Source organism: Oryzias melastigma, linkage group LG5, assembly GCF_002922805.2.
Source record: "Oryzias melastigma strain HK-1 linkage group LG5, ASM292280v2, whole genome shotgun sequence".
Lineage (NCBI taxonomy): Eukaryota > Metazoa > Chordata > Actinopteri > Beloniformes > Adrianichthyidae > Oryzias > Oryzias melastigma.
Window position 1 is genome coordinate 386,619 of NC_050516.1, and position 18,268 is coordinate 404,886.

The 18,268-nt window shown below is 39.8% G+C and overlaps 1 protein-coding gene across 7 annotated transcripts; it reads right to left on the reverse strand.

Moving 5' to 3' along the window:
• Positions 1–122: 122 nt before the first annotated feature.
• Positions 123–17,771, reverse strand: phf20a (PHD finger protein 20, a). Of its 7 annotated transcripts, none has more exons than XM_024269690.2 (18): positions 17,609–17,770; positions 16,568–16,676; positions 13,794–13,900; positions 13,128–13,299; positions 12,930–13,014; positions 12,522–12,598; positions 11,831–12,428; positions 11,653–11,703; positions 11,301–11,570; positions 9,480–9,668; positions 9,173–9,268; positions 7,354–7,509; positions 6,887–7,068; positions 6,703–6,802; positions 4,069–4,264; positions 3,527–3,968; positions 1,381–1,555; positions 123–1,287 (listed from the first exon to the last, which is right to left on the reverse strand). In XM_024269690.2, the coding sequence occupies exons 3-18, from the start codon at positions 13,874–13,876 to the stop codon at positions 1,145–1,147; spliced, it is 3,015 nt and encodes a 1,004-aa protein (XP_024125458.1). In that variant the 5' UTR covers positions 13,877–13,900; positions 16,568–16,676; positions 17,609–17,770; the 3' UTR covers positions 123–1,144. The 7 variants fall into 7 exon arrangements, with proteins under 7 accessions (XP_024125458.1, XP_024125456.1, XP_024125457.1 ...); XM_024269688.2 differs by having other exon boundaries at positions 12,894–13,014; XM_024269689.1 differs by lacking the exon at positions 16,568–16,676 and having other exon boundaries at positions 17,609–17,771.
• Positions 17,772–18,268: the final 497 nt, after the last annotated feature.

Genomic DNA, 18,268 nt, shown 5'->3' on the forward strand with positions numbered 1-18,268 from the left:
TGCCCACACTTTTAATTTGCACAAATCTCCCACAATTAAACTCATTTACATGCCCTAATTTTAACTCAAAATATTAAGGACTGTACTGTGTTCTGTGCAAGGAAAAAAAAACAGGAAAGCAATTAATTACAACGGTAGTTTATTAACGTGTCAAAATCTGTTTGCATTGTCTTGAATATTTTCCCTGCTTCTAAGACACACACATTACAGTAGCATACAATATCCGTGTTTGGGAAAACATTGTCAATTCGGAATACATTTGTGAATGACAATATATAAACAACCAAAATATAGTAAATAAAAACAGAAGGGAAAACAGAAATTTACGATCTTTTTTCTACATATTTTGTACGGACACAAGATGCTAGTTTAAGAATCCACATTACTTTTTCTCACTGAATCTTAGATCAAATGCTACAGCGCCAACAAAGGGTCAATTAAAAAAGGGATACAGTAACTGATAAAACAGGAACATTGATGAGGAGAGGGACATATCTTAGGTAAAAACAGAACCTCCTTTCATGCCAGACAAAAATAACTTCACAGTGCGATGAGAAACAAACGCTTCAGAAAATGAAAAACCTTTTATATAGGTCATTTTAATTTATGGACATTTATGGCAAGGATTTCAACACAGTATGTCAGAACTGAATTTAGTGATGCAGTGGATGCAAAAAACAATTTGAAAATGTGCTCAAAATGTTGTTGCAAAGAGATGGTTCAGGTACTCGACTGCAACTCGATTATAAAGCTCCTGCATATAAAGCACTGTGTACTGAGAAAGACAGGCAACCTTAGCAGTAGCTCAGACAAAAGGCAATCATAAGGTTTTAAGTTGCATTGGGACACACATTAAGAACGTGTATTCTGGTCCTCGGGATTCTCTCCTGTTTTCATGAGGTTATTTTTACGTGTTGCATCCTGATCCGCGATGCTTGCTTTCCAGATGTTCGCACAAACGTTCTAATACGTCTGCCTGCAGCACTGGATTCTGAAGCATATATGAGGTCAAAGATAATCTGCTGAACCATCTAAATCTGGGACTTGCACTTATGCAGGTATCTTTGCGACCAGTGAGCTTCCGTCATGTCAGGGTTCCAGCCAACTGTGCAGTGCCTGAGCCTGGCGCAGATCTCTAGCGCCCTCATGTGGAGCTGTAGAGGGCGATCTGTTGTACCTTCCCTAGCTGTGAAAGCAGCCGCTTTATGCGTTGCTTGAGCTGAGGCAGACGTGCCAGGGGATCAGGAGGCTCCAGCTCTCCAGTGTAGTCGAGCCAGCTCTCCAGCACTGAGGGGCAAAAGAAAAAAGTCACGGTAAAGATGAGTTTAACACCAAAAGCTTACTTCAAAGTCAGACAAAAATCTATTTTTTTCTCTTTACCATCCAACTCCCTCTCAATGAAGTCCATCCTGTGGGAGACCTCTTCCTGGACTGCATCGATGTGATCCAGCAGGTTCATCTGCCACTGCTGCAGCTGCTTGATATCTCCGGTCTCTGCAGTGCCCCTTCCATCCTCTTTCTCAGCCTGTGACCACAAGCCAACTCCCATAGAAGCCTACACACATGCAAAAGGTCAAAAGAATGAAACAGCTTCACATACAACAACAAAAAAGCTTTTAGTATGAACAAGAACAAAACTAGAAATCTTTTTCTTTATCTGTTCTCTACTTTATGGAAAATCTGGACCTGGAGGTTTCTGATGTCATCATCCTTATTATTATTTTATGCAAACATTTCCTTCATTTATGTAAATGGAAAACACTTGCTCTTTGTCAAGAATCTTTTTGAATTATTTTTCTGACAACTCCAAGTGTCTTAAACACATTTCAAACAAAAACAAGAAAAGTACCAAAATATATCAAAACTATTGTAATTTTAAATAAATAACTATTTTTCCCTGTCGTTCTTATTTTGTACACTCTGCCATTTTGTTTTTGTCAGCTCATTTCAAATGTTTGCTTAGCCTAAATTGCTTTGCATATGAATAAATAAAGCTTGGAGGAAGAAAAAAGAATAAAGCTAGAGGATGGGGTTAATCCAGTGTTTTCAACCTGTGTGGTGTGGTACATTAGCTTCAGACATCATCAAGTATGCAGTGGGAAATTATTCAGTTTCATCTAATTGGTCTAAAAACATTTATTATTGCAAGGAGATTAGTTCTGTGTTCATCCACAAAGGCCCAGGTCTCACACAAATTAGGAGGAATCATGAAATATAAAAAAGTATTTGTCTTTGTGTTTATTTCTTATTTAAGACACTTCAATAAGAATGACTGTATACCAGAAATGCAGACTAAAGATTCTTTTTTTGTCCACATTGTGATTTTTAACCCATATGAACCCACAGTGACATCAGTGTAACAGAAAAACATCAGAAATGTGTTCTGTGGTCCACTTGGTCTCTGGTATGTCATACAATTTGCTCTTTAAGTAAAAATGCAAACCCTACACAGAAGTGACCCAGTTGAGAATTCAACCTTCTCTTTCTGATCCAAGACTAGTTACTACCACAGAACTGTGCATCCCTCAGTAACAGACTCATTGCAGTGCAATGCTGAATCGGAAATACAACTCAGCAGATTTTTTTCTCTCCCAAAGGCTGAATAATTATTTCAGATCTGGATACTTTGAGTTATTTTAAGGAACAGTTTTCCCCCTGCTACGTTCTAAAATTAACCTGCAATAAACAAAACCTACAAAGTACTGTAGTCATCTTTGTGTTATACAGTACTGGTAATAATAAATGCTTTAAGGCTATAAATTATATTTATATACATTTCTCAGACATACAAAAACATTTTCTTACTTGTCTCTCTTGTTTAAATGTTCAAGTTTTTGTAGAAAAATAAGTTCACTATTACAGAATGAAAACAAAGATCTGATTGTAATTGAAGATTTCTGTAGAGTCGGCAGACTGAACTCATTCTGGACAGGAGGAACGGCATGGAGGAGATTGATTGAAAATGGTCTACAGCCAATCAGGACGCAGAACAAAATGAGCTGCTTAAAAAATGTAAAAGCATCCAAAAATTCACTTCTAAAACAGCAAAGATGCAGAAGGTGAACCGTTTTATAGCAAGGAAAGAACCACTGTGAAGTTCAAAGCAGACAAATATCACAAGTAAAAGCGATTTTTTCACTCCTGTCAGAGTGCTTACGGAAACTTTAAATTCTGAGGCATGCTTTATTGGTCCTGGTGCAACATCTTTTGTTTACACATTTTTCACATGGTGTTAGATGTTTAATGACCACAGCAAACATCTCAGTTTTTTATTTATAAGCTTTGATTCAATCTTTTCCTATCAGAAACCTTTCTCCACTGAAGTAGGAATTCTTACTCTACACAAGAACCTTTGTTAATGCCTCACATTTTTAGAGGCTGAATATTTTCTCACATTTTCATTAAACTCACACTGGAAGACAAAGCAATAAGAGGAAAACATTTCATCGCTTTGACCTGAAGGCTAATTCTTTGTTGTCAGGTTCTCATTAACCTGCATGACTGAATTTCAATATTGACGTCATACCTTGTTGCTGATGCCTGTCTTCTTAGGTTTCTCCATCTCCAGCAGGCTGCCATAGCACTGCTCCCGTTCCAGCAGCTCCTCTGTGCTTCTCATACTGTCCTCCAGCTCTGAGGCCTGCCTGGTTTCCACCACCAGGCGCTGCTCCACAGCTGGGTAATATGCCCGCGGTTTCTGGTAACAGTGGTCACTGTTTATGTAGGAGTCCTGGAAGGATGGGAAGGGGGAGCAGGAGCTGGATGAAGACGAGGTGGCAGCGGTGGCGGCGCGGCTGAGCTTCTCCAGAGCGTTGGACATTAAAATCTCTCCTCGACTCATGTCCTCGCTGGGGGTCACAGGAGACGGGACGATGCTGCTGTCTTTACAACAGTCTGCATTGATGCGAGACCTCTCCAAATGTTTCCAGGGCTGACGCCACAAATGCAGGTCAGGGTCTGGGTTGTTCCTAAAGGGGCAAAAACAGCATAAATGAGGGAACTCTCAACATGGCTGACCTGGCAGAGAAGCTGTTAGATTCAGAAACATCCGTCTAGCTTTGTACTCACTGTAAGATGCTCATTTTGAGCTGCAGCCCATTGAGGACCTCCACCACGTGGTGCACGTCACCCAACAACTGGTGGGTGGTGGTGATTTTCATAGCATTTTGATGGGAATAGTTCTCCTCCAGGAAGGAGAAGCCGTACATGTGACCATTGGTCAACCACTCTCGATCGTACCAGTAGCGTAGGCTCTGCCTCTGCCCTAAAAGGGATAAAGTTATGAGTACAGAAACATAACCGCTTTATATTAAAAAAAAACATTTGTGCAGCTGGCTAACGAGCAGATTTTATTCAGCATAAGTCCTATGTCTGACACTCGAATTTGATTTCATTTTCATTTTATTGCCATTTCTGGCTTGGTTCATCTCAATCTTAAGTCTGTCTTGAGCCTCATTCAAAAACCCACTCCAATGAAAATTGAGTTTTAACATATTCGTGTAGCATTTTTCTCATGATGGAGGCCATAAAAATAACATTAAGATTAAAATTGTTTTTCTGTTTTTCTTTATTCATAGATTTACTCTGAACCAACAACTCAAAGGCAGGTTTCTAATGAACTACTGCCACTCCTACAAAATGACAGCTTTTTTGATTTTGCCTAAAAAAGCATAATAATAATAATACTAGATCAAACGATGATTGGAGTGGGACTTTAAGGAAACAGTGTCAACAGAATGTTCTGTTTTCCATTTAGATTTGCATTGTGACCTTGAGCTGACTCCTACAGTGTTCAGAAACAAACATGGCTGGCTCATGTGATTTGTGCATTAGGGCTTGTCCATTTCAATGTTAACTCAATGTGTAGATGAAAGGTCCCTGCTCTAGGTTTTGAGCATCGGGCAAGGCACAGTGCTCTTGTGGTGGTGTGGCAAATACTCTTCAAAATGTTCACAGCACAATATGTCTAATATCTGAACTTTGGCAAAGCTTAAGGTCACATCAACTAATCAGAAACTCAGCTTTTGCAGAATTAGCAACAATAAGCTCCTCGTGCTCCTCACAAACTTTGATATTTTTTTTTTTTTTGATTTGCATAAAGACAATAAGGGCTGCGCGGTGGCGCAAGTGGTTAGCGCTCTCGCCTCACAGCGAGAAGGCCCCGGTTCAAATCCCGGCTGGGACCTTTCTGTGTGGAGTTTGCATGTTCTCCCCGTGCATGCGTGGGTTTTCACCGGGGACTCCGGCTTCCTCCCACCGTCCAAAAACATGCTTCATAGGTTAATTGGTGACTCTAAATTGTCCTTAGGTGTGTCTGAGAGTGGATGTGTGTGTGATTGAGGCCCTGAGACAGACTGGCGACCTGTCCAGGGTGTACCCCGCCTTCGCCCATCAGTGGCCGGGATAGGCTCCGGCACCCCCGCAACCCCGAACGGGATGGAGCGGTCAAGAAAATGGATGGATGGATAAAGACAATAATAAAAAAGTTCTCTAATTTGATTGAATTTTTCCTTTTCCATAGTTGGACTAAGGCAGAACAATAAGTTGTGAAACTGGACCACAGTGAGACTTTAGAACCACTGAAAGCAGCCGTCATTTAGACACAGCTCCTGCAGTACTGGGACTGTGTGAATAATCTTGTGAACCCAGACATGGCGATGTGCTTCAAGATGATTTGGTGGAGCTCTTCACAAAAAATATGATCTTTCAACATCATCCATGTCTTACATGATGTAGAAAATATGCCAAAAACTTATGACGCTTGCTCCTCCCAAACACGTCAGTGTAAGGTTTATGATCACCTATAGACAACCAACAGGTAGCAAATTTGACACACTGTCAAAAAAGTTGCATATTTGGAATGCAAATCATGTTTGGTAAGGAACGAAGCATTAGAAACCCAGCAAATGATGCAAACTTAGGAAAATTCTATAAAAATGTAAATGTTTAAAAAGCACACATTTTAAACACAATACCCAGATGGTCAGGACAAGTAGACAAATCTTGACCTCGATGTATTCATAATAATAATATTGTAGACTAAAACAAAAAAAAACAGAAAAAAACAGGGAAATTGAATCTGGGACTGCATGAAAGTGATTATAACTAAAAAGCACTGAAAGAAATGGATAGCTAAAAACAGTCCAGGGTGTCTACAGATTTACAGAAGTTCAATTTCAGACCTTTTTAAGAATACCTAAAATCTAATGAGACTGAAACAAACAGCTGGAGTCTGCTGTTTTTTGCCCTACACATGCCATTTGACCGCATTGTTTCAAGTTTGAATTTTTTTTAACCGTGCAGTTCGCTCTATAAGAATTTCCACTCACCGGTTTTAACTACTGACTGTAATCCCTATTTTCAAGCCATTTTTCTATGAATATGCACTTTCCCCATTTTCCTGCACCAACAAGCATAGGCTAATTAGCTAGCTGAGGTTTAACAATTTAACGACCAGTTCACAACCTGGAAATGTTTTTTAACTGACAGGAAGTCACATTGTGCTGACGAGAAAACATTTAGGATCATTCACCAGAATTTAAGACAATTTAGTGTTTTAGAAAACCCAATTTTAGTAAAACTAAATCTAAGACCTTTAAAGATTTTTTAAGGATCCAGGGCCACCCGGTAATCATTTCAATTACCAGTATGTAAAATTCAAATGTGACTTAAGGCATACTACTGCTTCTCTATTCATTTTACCTGGAGGGTCTCTGCAGATGTAACAGGTGTATCTGTCCGGGACGTTGTCCTCCAGCAGGCCCATACAGGTGCCGTGCTGCCAGCACAAACAATCTTCACACTAACACAGAGAAACATATTCAACTGCAAGCCCGTGTGCCTTAAAGTGAGCAAACATTTGCAAATACAAAAACAGCCAGCTCACCTGAATCATGAAGTCATTCTCTTCCTCCACTTCACAGATACATCGGACGATTTCTTGATCATTTGTGTCCACAGCACCAGAGTCAGTGCTGAGAGGTGGAGTAGTGACGTCCAAATCCATGTCAAAGTCATCATCGCTCCACCCGCAGCTGTCAGTGGACCAGTCACTGATGCTATCGTCGTCTACAGGAACCAACACAAAATGATTCAGTGGAATGAAAACTCGTAAAAATAAAAATGCGAGCTCCAAATAAAATCTGATTTAGGTGATGAGGAAGCAGCTGCAGCAAGCACCTCGGGCTTCAGCCCACCATGCTTTCCAATCATTTGTTTTAAGGTGGAGCAAAATGTGTTGCATGGTGGACTGAATCCAGAGAGAACAGAAGAATGTAACAAGAGGAAGCCAGAGACGTTCACAAAAACACACAGTCTCCACAAACCAACACACACTGTCGCAAAGGTACCCACCATCCACATGTATCTGCTCAGAGTAGCTGTGTCCAGGCCTGCTGGGGTAGGCCTCGGGTTTGTGATTGTGTGAGAGGGGGGGTTTGAGTGGCAAATTCAATTTGGAGTGAAGACCCAATACTGAAGTGTCAATATTCTCCTCACTACCTGTGTGGTCTGTTAACACAGGGAGGGGGGAAGCAGATGTAGAACAGAAAAGTAAGCTTTGAAAATGCTCAACGCCCAGGAGGAAAATGTGACAACAAATATTTGATTAAAACTTCCTTCAAAAACAACAAGTATGACCTATATCCTCCTGACTACCAGAGAAAATTGTTGTCCTGTACTTTTTTTAAAATGCACCAAAAACAACAATTCCCAGAGCCCCACTCCTACACATTTGCAATCATTGAAAAGCCCCAAATGTCCTCTGGAGATGAAATATTGAGTAGTTTGCAGTGGTAAGGAGATATTCAAGTTTAGAAATTTCCTCTACAGATGACAAACTTGAATTGCTGGTAGTCAGGAGGATGCAACACAAAATCATCAAGCCTCCGGCTTGTGTGAAATAGTCAAGCCAGCCTCAATGTACAATAGGGCTGTCAACAATTAGTCAACGCTAGTTTGGTATTGTCAACACGTTCGTTTTTTTTTCATTATAATAACCAAAAGCAACAAAGTCACTGGGATCGCAGAGCACAACGGGAAGTATTGGAGGCGGTATAGCCCTTCCTCAACCATAGAAGAAGAAGACAGATTCAAACTTACATTTCATGGCAGCACAGCAGACATGCACTAGCGTCTGAAACTGAAGCATCCCGCTGTCTTGCTGTCTTCCTCACTGAGCTCAACATCTTTGTCAAGTTAATTTTGCTCACATTTTATTATAAGAGAACGGGTGTGTTTTCCATCCTCATCCAGAATAACGTTGGATTTTAAGTTTACAGACTTAAAAATAGGCCAAATGTGCAGCACTGCTGTCATTGGAAGTAAACAAATCTTGAAAATTAAGTGTCAGTGAAGCTTCCCATTTTCAAAGTAAAACTAGTGAGTGTTTTTTTGTAGTTGAAAACAATGAGATGGAAGTTCTGTTTACTGCCAAGTTCTGAAAAACAAATGTGCTTCAACACTGAAGCCTTAGCTCTAGTGTTTACATTCTTTTGATTCTGTTAACTCCTCAACAGTTTACATAATTAATGTAATTCTAGCAGATTCTGAAGCAGAGAAAAACAGCCTGTCGCTGATATGCAGCGATACACATTGAGGTACTTATGTAATTACAGAGAATCAGCGATTCTGCCGTAGAGAAAAGGAACTTTTAATTTCAGCGTCGTACAAATACGCTTTAGAATGTAAGTGCTGCAGAACTTTGAGGTTGAAAGAACTTTGGAGAACATTTTAAGGATTTATTGTTATATGATCCAAAACAACAGCGACGTTTAGGTTTTGTTTACTGAAGTTAACCAGAAAGCTCACCAAAAACTTGGCGACTAATTGACTAATAAAATAATCGTTAGTGACAGCCCTAATGTACAACAATGTCCATGTCAACCATTTAAATATGTATGTATTTGAGTGGACACCAATAAGAAACAGAATAGTTAGTCTTTCATTGATTAGTCTATACTAGAGCAAAAAAAAAACATTATTTCCGATACATATGATCTAAAATAAACAGTGGCTTCTTGAAGACACAGACCAGCAGGACACACACAGAAGCCCGGTTAGCACACAAAAGGAGTGAATGAAGTGCTTTAGCTTTGCACACAATGTCACAGCCAGAGCACATGCAGGGCAGCAGCTATTCGACCTCGCCCTGTGCCAGGGACCTGGTTCTTACCAGACTTGGCTTTCTTTTTCTTCTTCTTCTTCTTGAGTTTAATGCGGAGGAAGTCCTTCTGTTTTGGTTTCTCCTTTGTTTTGTCTTTTACAGACCCTGGAGACCATTAAGTGAGAAGAATTAAGCCCAATCCAAGTATAGCCAAGATAATTCCACTGGTTATTGAATAGGAGTGCATTGTACGAGGTCAAAGTAACGATGAACAGGATGAAATATGTATAAATAAAAGAAAAAAAAATAAAATAAAAAAGAAGGAATGCTTTTTTTTTTAAATAAAAATAAATAAAACTCCCAGCATTGTACTGACCGAAGTCAAAGCCACTCTTGTCTGAGTCCTGCAGCTGGCAGCTGATCCTGTCCAGCTGGTTCTCTTTGCTCTTCTCCCTCAGCAGCGCCCTCTGCTGTTGACCATGCGTGCTGACTGCAGGTGGTGCTGATGTGCGCCTGCCAGCAGCCTTCACATCACCACGAGAAGCTGCAGCAGCTACAGTGGAGTCTGCAAAAAAAAACAAACAAAAAAAAAACAGCAGAAAGGTGAAAATAGAGACTTAAACTGGCATGCAGTCAAGACCCCCCCCCCAGCGAAGAGCAAGAATGACGACCCCCCCTTTCCCCTTTAACTGTTAACTGTTACACTGAATTATTCCAACATGGTCGAACCTGGATTTATCCAACTCAGATCTGAAGATTTGACACAAACAAAAAACTATCGACACTCAAATTATAATTTATCAGTAATTTTCAAGCATGTTTTTAGGATCTTAATATGTTTGTATGTTCGTACAGTTGAGAATAAAAGAAAACTACTCTAATTTATCAAGTGTTGTCATGTTTTCATTTGATTTTTATGACAAACACTTGTTATTGGGTATGCTATATCTGGTAAAAAAAAATTACCCAGAAAAAGTGATGGTGTAACTTTTTATAGCAAGTGTTCTACGGTTTAAAAAATATGCAAAAATCCACTGAAAAAAATCTGTAAAACTGCAAAGATGAATATATTGAGGGAACACAGCATGACGTGTTGATACTTCTACAAACCTCCCATGCATTTGGTTTATTTGTAATTTTATAAAACAAGTTAGTAATGTGCCCACCTATGTGGACATCATGCAACCATTTAACACAAAATAATGAAAAAGTGAAATCTTTCTTTATCCGAGGGTGACAATTTCTCTTTGACATAAATAACTTCTAAAGCATCTCTTTGAATTTATATTTATACATGTCGATTGTCTTTATTTAAAGAAAACGACACCAAATCTTTTAAGTCCCACTCCAATCTCTGCCAATGACATTAATTTGTACACTGGTCTGACAATATAAATCCTTTTGAATCCAACTACTTTTTTATTGTAAAACTGTTCCTAGTGACCTTTTACTTGTGTTTATGAAGTTTTTAGCTAAAAATTCAAAGCCTTGGTCATTTTTTTTAAAGATACATTTTATGCACAGCAGCTGTATCACATTAGAAATACAATTCTGGATTGTGGACTGCTGACACAGCCCCCTCACCGTCACTGAGAGCTGTTTGCACGCTCACTTGCGAGTTAATCTCCAGCTAATATTAGCGCAAAAATAATGGCGAGAAACATTTGACCAATCGAGTCGTACAGTTTTGAGCCAGAATTGCAATTCGCTCATCATGTCTTACACACCAAAGCATTAGCTGACCAGTGCAGGGCGAGAGGGGACTTTGGGATGCCCATTTCAGTAGCTAAGTCATTAATCTAAGAAATGCAGAATTTACAAGTTTTAATCGTAAATTCTTTTAAACGGTTTCTCGACTATGAAAAAATGCTACAAGAACATGTTAAAAACACAAAAAATACTTTTTTCACTGGAGAGGGTCTTTGGATAATTATTAAAGTAATGCTACTTGCATCCTTTTTGAATGATGAAATGTAGGGAAATTATTGATCCCACAGTGTATTGGAGTAATTACTGCAAGTTCTATCTGTACCCTGAAAAGGATGAGAAAGCAGCTGCATTACTACACGTCTAATTCTGGAACTCCCCACCGTGGGACAAATAAAGGACTATCTTATCTTAATACATGCTTTATATAGTTAATTCTGGTTGAAATAACTTTGTGACATCAAAAATATGACAAAACTGAAGAACTTACGCATAGAAGCAGAGATGGTGCGCCTTCTCTTTGAAGCATCCAAGCCAGCAGCTGCAGTGTGTTTCTCGGAGGCCCTGGTCTGGACGCTCCTGGTGGGGCTGTGCTTCCCCTCCATAGGCTGTTCCTCACCGTGATAGTACTTCATGTGGTAATGCAGGAGCTTTGCTTTACGAAATGACTTTGTGCATCCTGGAGCGGTGCACTTGAACGGGTTGTGGTCAAGATTAACGGACAGAACTAGAGGCGGTTGGTTTTTGATGACCCTGTACACTGTAAACAGAAGAAACGGAGACAATGACAGAAAAAGACGCAAATGACAAATGATGATCATTTATTTTTAAGGAATACTCACGTGGCTCTCTGCTGAATCTGTTAGGGTTGTGGAAGCCCTGCTTCCTTACAGCTACAAAAAACATTAAAACAAAAGTCTTAGGAATGTATCCATTTTAGTGAACTGAATCCAAAGTATTCTATATCATGAATTTGTTCATAAATACACTTCTGCGATTATTTCAAGTGCTACCACTTACGTTTTACAGGTTGGGGAGGCGGTACATTGGCCAAAGTCTGAGTGTTCTCCAACTGGACGTTTGGTTTCTGCTCCACGCTTCCATTGCATTCTGTGCTGGTCATTGTGACAGAAGCCTGCTCTGCTTTTGCTAGGTTCTGACCAGGCGTCTCTGTGTATGGCTTGGTGCATTGTGTGTATGGCTTTATTCCAGTCTTTTCTTTTTCCCCATCTTCCCTTTTCAAGTCTCCATTTAACTGGCCGGTGCCTTTGTTTAGCTCTTCACCTTTTTCAACCTTCACTCCGTTTGTAAGTCCCGTCAACTTTTCTTCATTCCCAGGCCTGCTATGACCTTCTTCCTCAGACGATTCCTCCTCCTGCTTGATCACATGTGTGGCCTGGAGTTCATCATCCGTTTTCCTGCTTTTGTCGTTTTCCACCTCTTGGTCTCTCCCCTCGTCTTCGCTGTTGCTGTCCTCCTCCTCCTGGTCTGACGTGCTCCGTCTGACTCGTTTGTTTTTGGGACCCCCATTCTCTTGAGGCCTCCTGTCTCTGCGGCTCGGCGCCCTCCTTACTGAACTCCTGTCTGAGGATCGAGACTTGCTACCAACTCCACCTCTCTGTCAGCAAAATAAAGACAACATTTTAAAAATGGGAGCTAAAAAAATGTATGAACTGGATAATGTTTATGGTAAAAAAAAAAACCCTTGTACCTCTTTAACAAAAGGCTTCACGTGCATCTCCTTTACTGTCTGTACGACACCATCATAAAACTTCACAGTGTAGGTTGCTTAAAGGGGAAAAATAACAATTACTTCCATTTTTTCAACATATAGAGTTTACATTTAGTGTTCTTTGACAGTCTCTACATGCATTTTCTTTAATAAGCAATTTGAAAAAACTTTGCCGTGACTGAAAGCCAATAATTCAGCTTCACATTTTACTTCTTAAAAGAAACAGCCCAGGTTAATCACTTTTTAGATATAACATCATTAAAAACACACGGTATGTTGCAGGAAAAGCTATAGAGCCAAGTGGCAAAAAAGGAAAAAAATAAATAAAACCATGTTATGCCAATACTCAACTGCTTTTATGGACCTCCTTTAGTTGGGGATACCCACCATCTTTATTTACTGAAATGACCTTAGCAGGGTAAAAACGGCAGTCGGACCAGCTTGCCAGAACCTTGTCATTCACCTGGAAGCCCTGAAACACAGAAACATTTGATCATCGACCACATCAATGTCTCATTAGCAAATAAGTTTTATCTACATTCAAGCAACTAAAAAACAAAAGAAAAATAAGCATTAGAGGCTTACATGAGATGAGGAGCCATCACGCAGGCCCTGCTTCCTCAGTTTAACTCGCTCTACAGGTCTCAGGTAGGGACTCGTCCAATCAAACCACTCGTCGTAGCGGTGGCTCCACTGGCGGTAATGGATTAAAACTTTCTCATCTTCGTAATCAATCTTCTCTATATTGGCTGCATACCTAAATGAATAAATGGAGGTTATCAATTATTCAAAATGTATAGAAGTAGGAGAGGACGGGGTGTTTTGTTTCTCATCTTTTGAATCACACATGCAGAGAAAGTAAAAATAACTTGAAGACACAAAATAAAAACACAGCAATAAACATAGCTTTACTTGGAGGGCAGTGTGCATTAAATGCTTCACTACAGCCAAAAGTTCCACCTTGAGCAAAACAAATAGCACCAACAGTTCTGCTAATTCCAAGATAAAGGCGTGTATTCTTTAATCACATATTTTGATGCCAAGAATAAACAAGTTAGCCATCCTCTGGACTCCATTTAGGTCAAAGTTAATTGGACATTATTAAGATAACATTCACAATAACTGACCTGTTTTTTTCACCCTTTCCCTACTACAGATAACCCGGGCCCATAAAGGAGTAGATGAGGACTTGTGTGTAAAAAACAGGGGGAAGTGAAACATAACACGGAATGAGCCTGAACCATGACTCACCAGTTTTTGAGGCTGTCTCTGGCCTCGAGCTGAGCTCCCACCTCAAATGTTATCCCTCTTCTGTTAGGGGGCGTCTTACTCATACTGCCCACATCAAGGCTCCCTTCCTGTACACACACACACACACACAAATGTAAACCAACACAGACCAAAACGAACTGCACTTGTGTGGCCTACCCAAGTTGTGCTGTAAGGGACTTATGTGTCCACCAAAAACATTATGTCAAGCTCCTAGATGAAAACATATTGGGTCATTCCAAAGACGGTGGAAAGTGCTCTGTCATTGGAGGCGCATCTAGAAAAAAATTCTCTGTCACACCTTAAAGTCCCTCTCCGATCATCTGGTGTTCTTTTGTAAAAGCATTTAAAGTGGTATTTTAAATATGAATTTGCTGTTTTTAGCCTAAAAAAAAAAAAAAAAAAAAACACTTGTTTTCTAGGACAGTTTCCGCAGTTTATTAGAAATTTACCTCTGAGTTGAGGGTGGGACTGCTGGCACAGAGTTTCCCATCATTTTTGTTTGCACTTTCTCTTTCCATACAACCCCAACCTAAGATTACTGGTGTATCAAAAATATATGCAAATAATATGTAGTTTAGAGCCAGATGGCAGTTTGAACTAAGACAACAAAGGTGTACCGTACTTTTTTTTTTTTCTTGCAACATTAGGGTCATCAGTTCCTTATTTTGTTACCAACAACCTCTTGAGGGCACTGTAGACGCGTGTATTAGTATTAGCTACTAACAGCAACGCAGAAGAAGTGCCACGCTCAGTATTACATCAGGCTTGGCAGAGTTGTTCCAAAGCGACACAGAAGATGGAGCTTGAAGATGACTCGACAAGGCTCAAAGATTACGGGATTAGAAACAGAGATGAAGTGACGTTTATGAAGAATGGAGAACTCAATAGTTTTAGTGATTTTTAAGAGATATAAAGAGTTAAGTTGATTTCTTCACATTATTTTTTCTTTATGTTATCTGAATAATTGTTGATACGATGGACTAATATACTAGATTCCTTTTATGTTTCATGAATAAGTGTCAGTATGTTACTAAATTATGTGTATATTCAGTCTGTTGTTATCCATTCCATTAATATGATTTAGTTTTAAATATGAAATGTCTCTTGATCTCCTATTTTGTTAAATACATTTCTCCCAAAAGTGTCACTTGTACTCCAGTGCAACATATAAGATTTTTTCTTCTTTGTTATGCTTTTTTTTTTGAGTGTCTTTTTTAGTCTTACCCAGGCTCACACTGCATCCGGTCCGGCTCTGGTACGGTCGCCTGAGCGCTCTAGCTACAGCAGATGACCCATATTGACTACAGATGCCTGCGGTTCTGCTATAGTCACAGTCTCTGCTGCCGATCAAGCAAGACTCCGAACTCATGTAGGTTCATGTGATAACCTGCCATTTATTTAGGAAGTACTAGTAAACAAACCCTCATTGCGCCGTGATTTTGAATTATATTCACAACACTTCTTCTTCTGCGTGACTCGTCTTTCTACAATGAGTAAGCACTGAACTTATATTAATACTTTTGTCTTATACTGGCTTAAATGTACATACTTGAGAATGTTACACGTATTGTGTAACAAGTAGGGGAGACGAGGGTTGGTTGTCACAACGACGTAATGTTTAAAACACGGTGAAAACAGCGAGTACAGCAGAAAAAAATGTTTTCATTTGTTACACTTGCTCGCATGATTTTCGGTTTACGTTACCTGGTCTGGTTTGGCTCCAGCATCCAGCAAAAATTTGAAGCCAATGAAACAGATATGAGCGCTGGAGAGGCCAGACTGGATGCATTGTAAGTGCCTCTTGCACTTTTCAAACCACGTAAAGAGCTGGACTGGATACAGTGTGAGCCTGGGGTTAGTGACTTAAAGTCCAGAAACACAGTACATGGATTTAGACATCTGTATTAGAATGGAGAGGTGCAGGTAGTGTGTGGCACGCCTAGCATATTTTCTGCATCACAAATACAATCTTTTTCCAACGCAATTTTTTGTCTGGGCCTGAATCACCATGATTTGAATAAAGAAATACTCAGAATGGCAAATTTAAGGTTAATATTCTTTATATTTGTCCTCAATTATCAAAAAAATGACACAAGAACATGACAAAATGCCAAAAATATTTTTTTCACCAGATTGGATGTTTAAATTCAATGTTGCCTGAGCTGGCAAAAATAAATCCTTTGTAGAAATGAAAAATAAATAAATAACTGTAGGTTGCACGTGCTGCAACATCGTGCTGCATGAAGAGGAAATTCAGAAATGAGCCATGCCCCTAAATATGTGTCCAAAGGCTGGAGCATGGATCAAAACTGAAGACGAGAACACCTGTGTTCAAATCTAAAAACCCTAGCTTTCATGAGGTTCTCCATAGTAACAGCATCGTCGTCTTAATGTCTGCTTATCCACAGAAAATGAATCTCCCGACAAGGTAACATCATGATAAAGCGACACTAGTGGTTATCTGAGGCTAACTGCGAACAGTCACTCGAAAGCCATAACGATACGGATTAACAGTGGAAGGAAATACATGTATATAGAACTAAACAAGCCCTAAAACGCGTTAGGCGCCGGTTTAATACCGATAGTCCAAGCCATTCTGCAATCACGAAGGCCTTTGGCGGGGTCTACTCCCGTCCGGCGAGGGGGGAGCAACAGCATTACCGCCTCCCCGTTTACGGCGCATTCATACATCACAAACATCAAGCGTGCTTTAGAAATACAATAAAATACTATTAAAAAGGAATAAATCTTACGCTGGTCCGGGACCGACTCGGTTCGCCATAGCCGGTGCAGTCTGGAGTAGCTGGCTTTCAGTGCAACCCACAAACCGGATATCTTCACACCACCCGACCCACGTGTTTTCTGCTCACCCAATTTCACGTATAGACACAATAGGAGACAATAGAAAGGGCTGTTTGTGGTTTTGTAATGTTACGTGTAAAAACCACGTGCAATACATACGCATTTAAACTCCTATACATAATAATATACACGATTTAAAGGTAATTATATATTTTGTATAGCCCAAAGGCAACCGGTGTGACATCTACGCAAACATGGTGTTAAAAAAAATCATACCCCGTGACAGGAAATCTATTAATTATACATTTAAAGAACAATTTCCGATTTTTTTTCATATATATTATTTATTTAAAATTTTAAACAATGAAACTCCTGTCTATGTCACTATTGCACTTACATTATATTCAACAATTTTAACCAGTCACCTTTTTTATTTAAAAATAATAATAACTCAATATCTGGTAATTATCACAACAAACTGCTGTTGATCACTGGACAGTTTATTGTCCGGTGTTTTATAATCAGAGGGCGTAGCGCGAAGAGTGTATGATGACGTCAAGTGCTTTCCATGAACATGAAAGGTGGAATCGTTGCCACCGGGGCGGGACTTAACACCGGATTGGCCGAGCAGCCTGTCACTCACTATTGCTCGTTGTGGCCTCGCGCTAGGCCTACTTCTCCGTACTTTTCCTACTGTGAAAGAGCGGCATGGAGACGCAAATCAACAAACTTCTACAACTGAGAAACCGCGGTGATGCTTGAAGCAGTGGCGCTTAACGCGAAGGGACACTTTATATGCTCAACTAACCGCCCGTGTGCAGCTTGCGAATATGTCAACAGACATTTCCGAAGCTACTTCGTCACGTTTGTTTTGAAGTCCAGAAAGCCAGCGTGCGGCATCAGTCAAACCGTTGTGAAGCGCTCCCCGAGCGGGCCTTGTCACCAAATGTGCGGCCTAAAATTTACCGTGTGGATAAATTTCAGCTTTTTACCTGCTTTCCAGTCAGACTTTGACGGGTCGGGTGAAAATTATCCAACGTAACCCGTTGAAAGCGCAGGTACCGCTGCCTCCGCCTGGCTGCTCCGGACCACGCAGTTGAATTTCTCTCGCTTGCATTCTCTACCGGCGCGGGCAAAGTAGCACTAAAGTGCGCATGCGCGACAAGCGGGCCTAAGCTGTCATGTTTTCAATGAGACCTTTTCTGTTATTTCATTTCCATGTTTAAGAGTTCATAAAGCAATAATGTATATAAAAAACACAATTACCTTTAAAAATGTATAAATATTACATACCACAAAAGTTATGAGCTTCATTTGGGATTCATTAATCATATATATATATATATATATATATATTGTAAATTAGAGCTGTAAAATAAGTTTATTTGTGTAACAAATTCAAATGTTATAGCATATTTCGGAAAATATTTGCACAGGGCTAAAATAATAAGTATAATACCAAAAATAAAGCTTAAAAATGAAAAAAATTCCACCAGTTTAACTACATTCCATCAAAGTTACAAGACAAGACACCTGGAAATGTGGAAAAAAGACTGGTACTCATCTTGGTGTTTTCTGGGAATTTTCCATCTGTGTTTCCCTTCTGGATTGAAGAGATTTCTCATATGGAAAATTGGATTCCTATATTGCCA

Coding starts and splice junctions, on each gene's coding strand:
- phf20a (XM_024269687.1), bottom strand. CDS start 13,876: ATGAGTAAGACGCCCCCTAACAGAAGAGGGATAACATTTGAGGTGGGA. Junction 13,015..13,127: donor GTGATGGCTCCTCATCTCAT/GTAAGCCTCTAA, acceptor TCTGTGTTTCAG/GGCTTCCAGGTGAATGACAA. Junction 1,556..3,526: donor AGACAGGCATCAGCAACAAG/GTATGACGTCAA, acceptor GCATGTGTGTAG/GCTTCTATGGGAGTTGGCTT.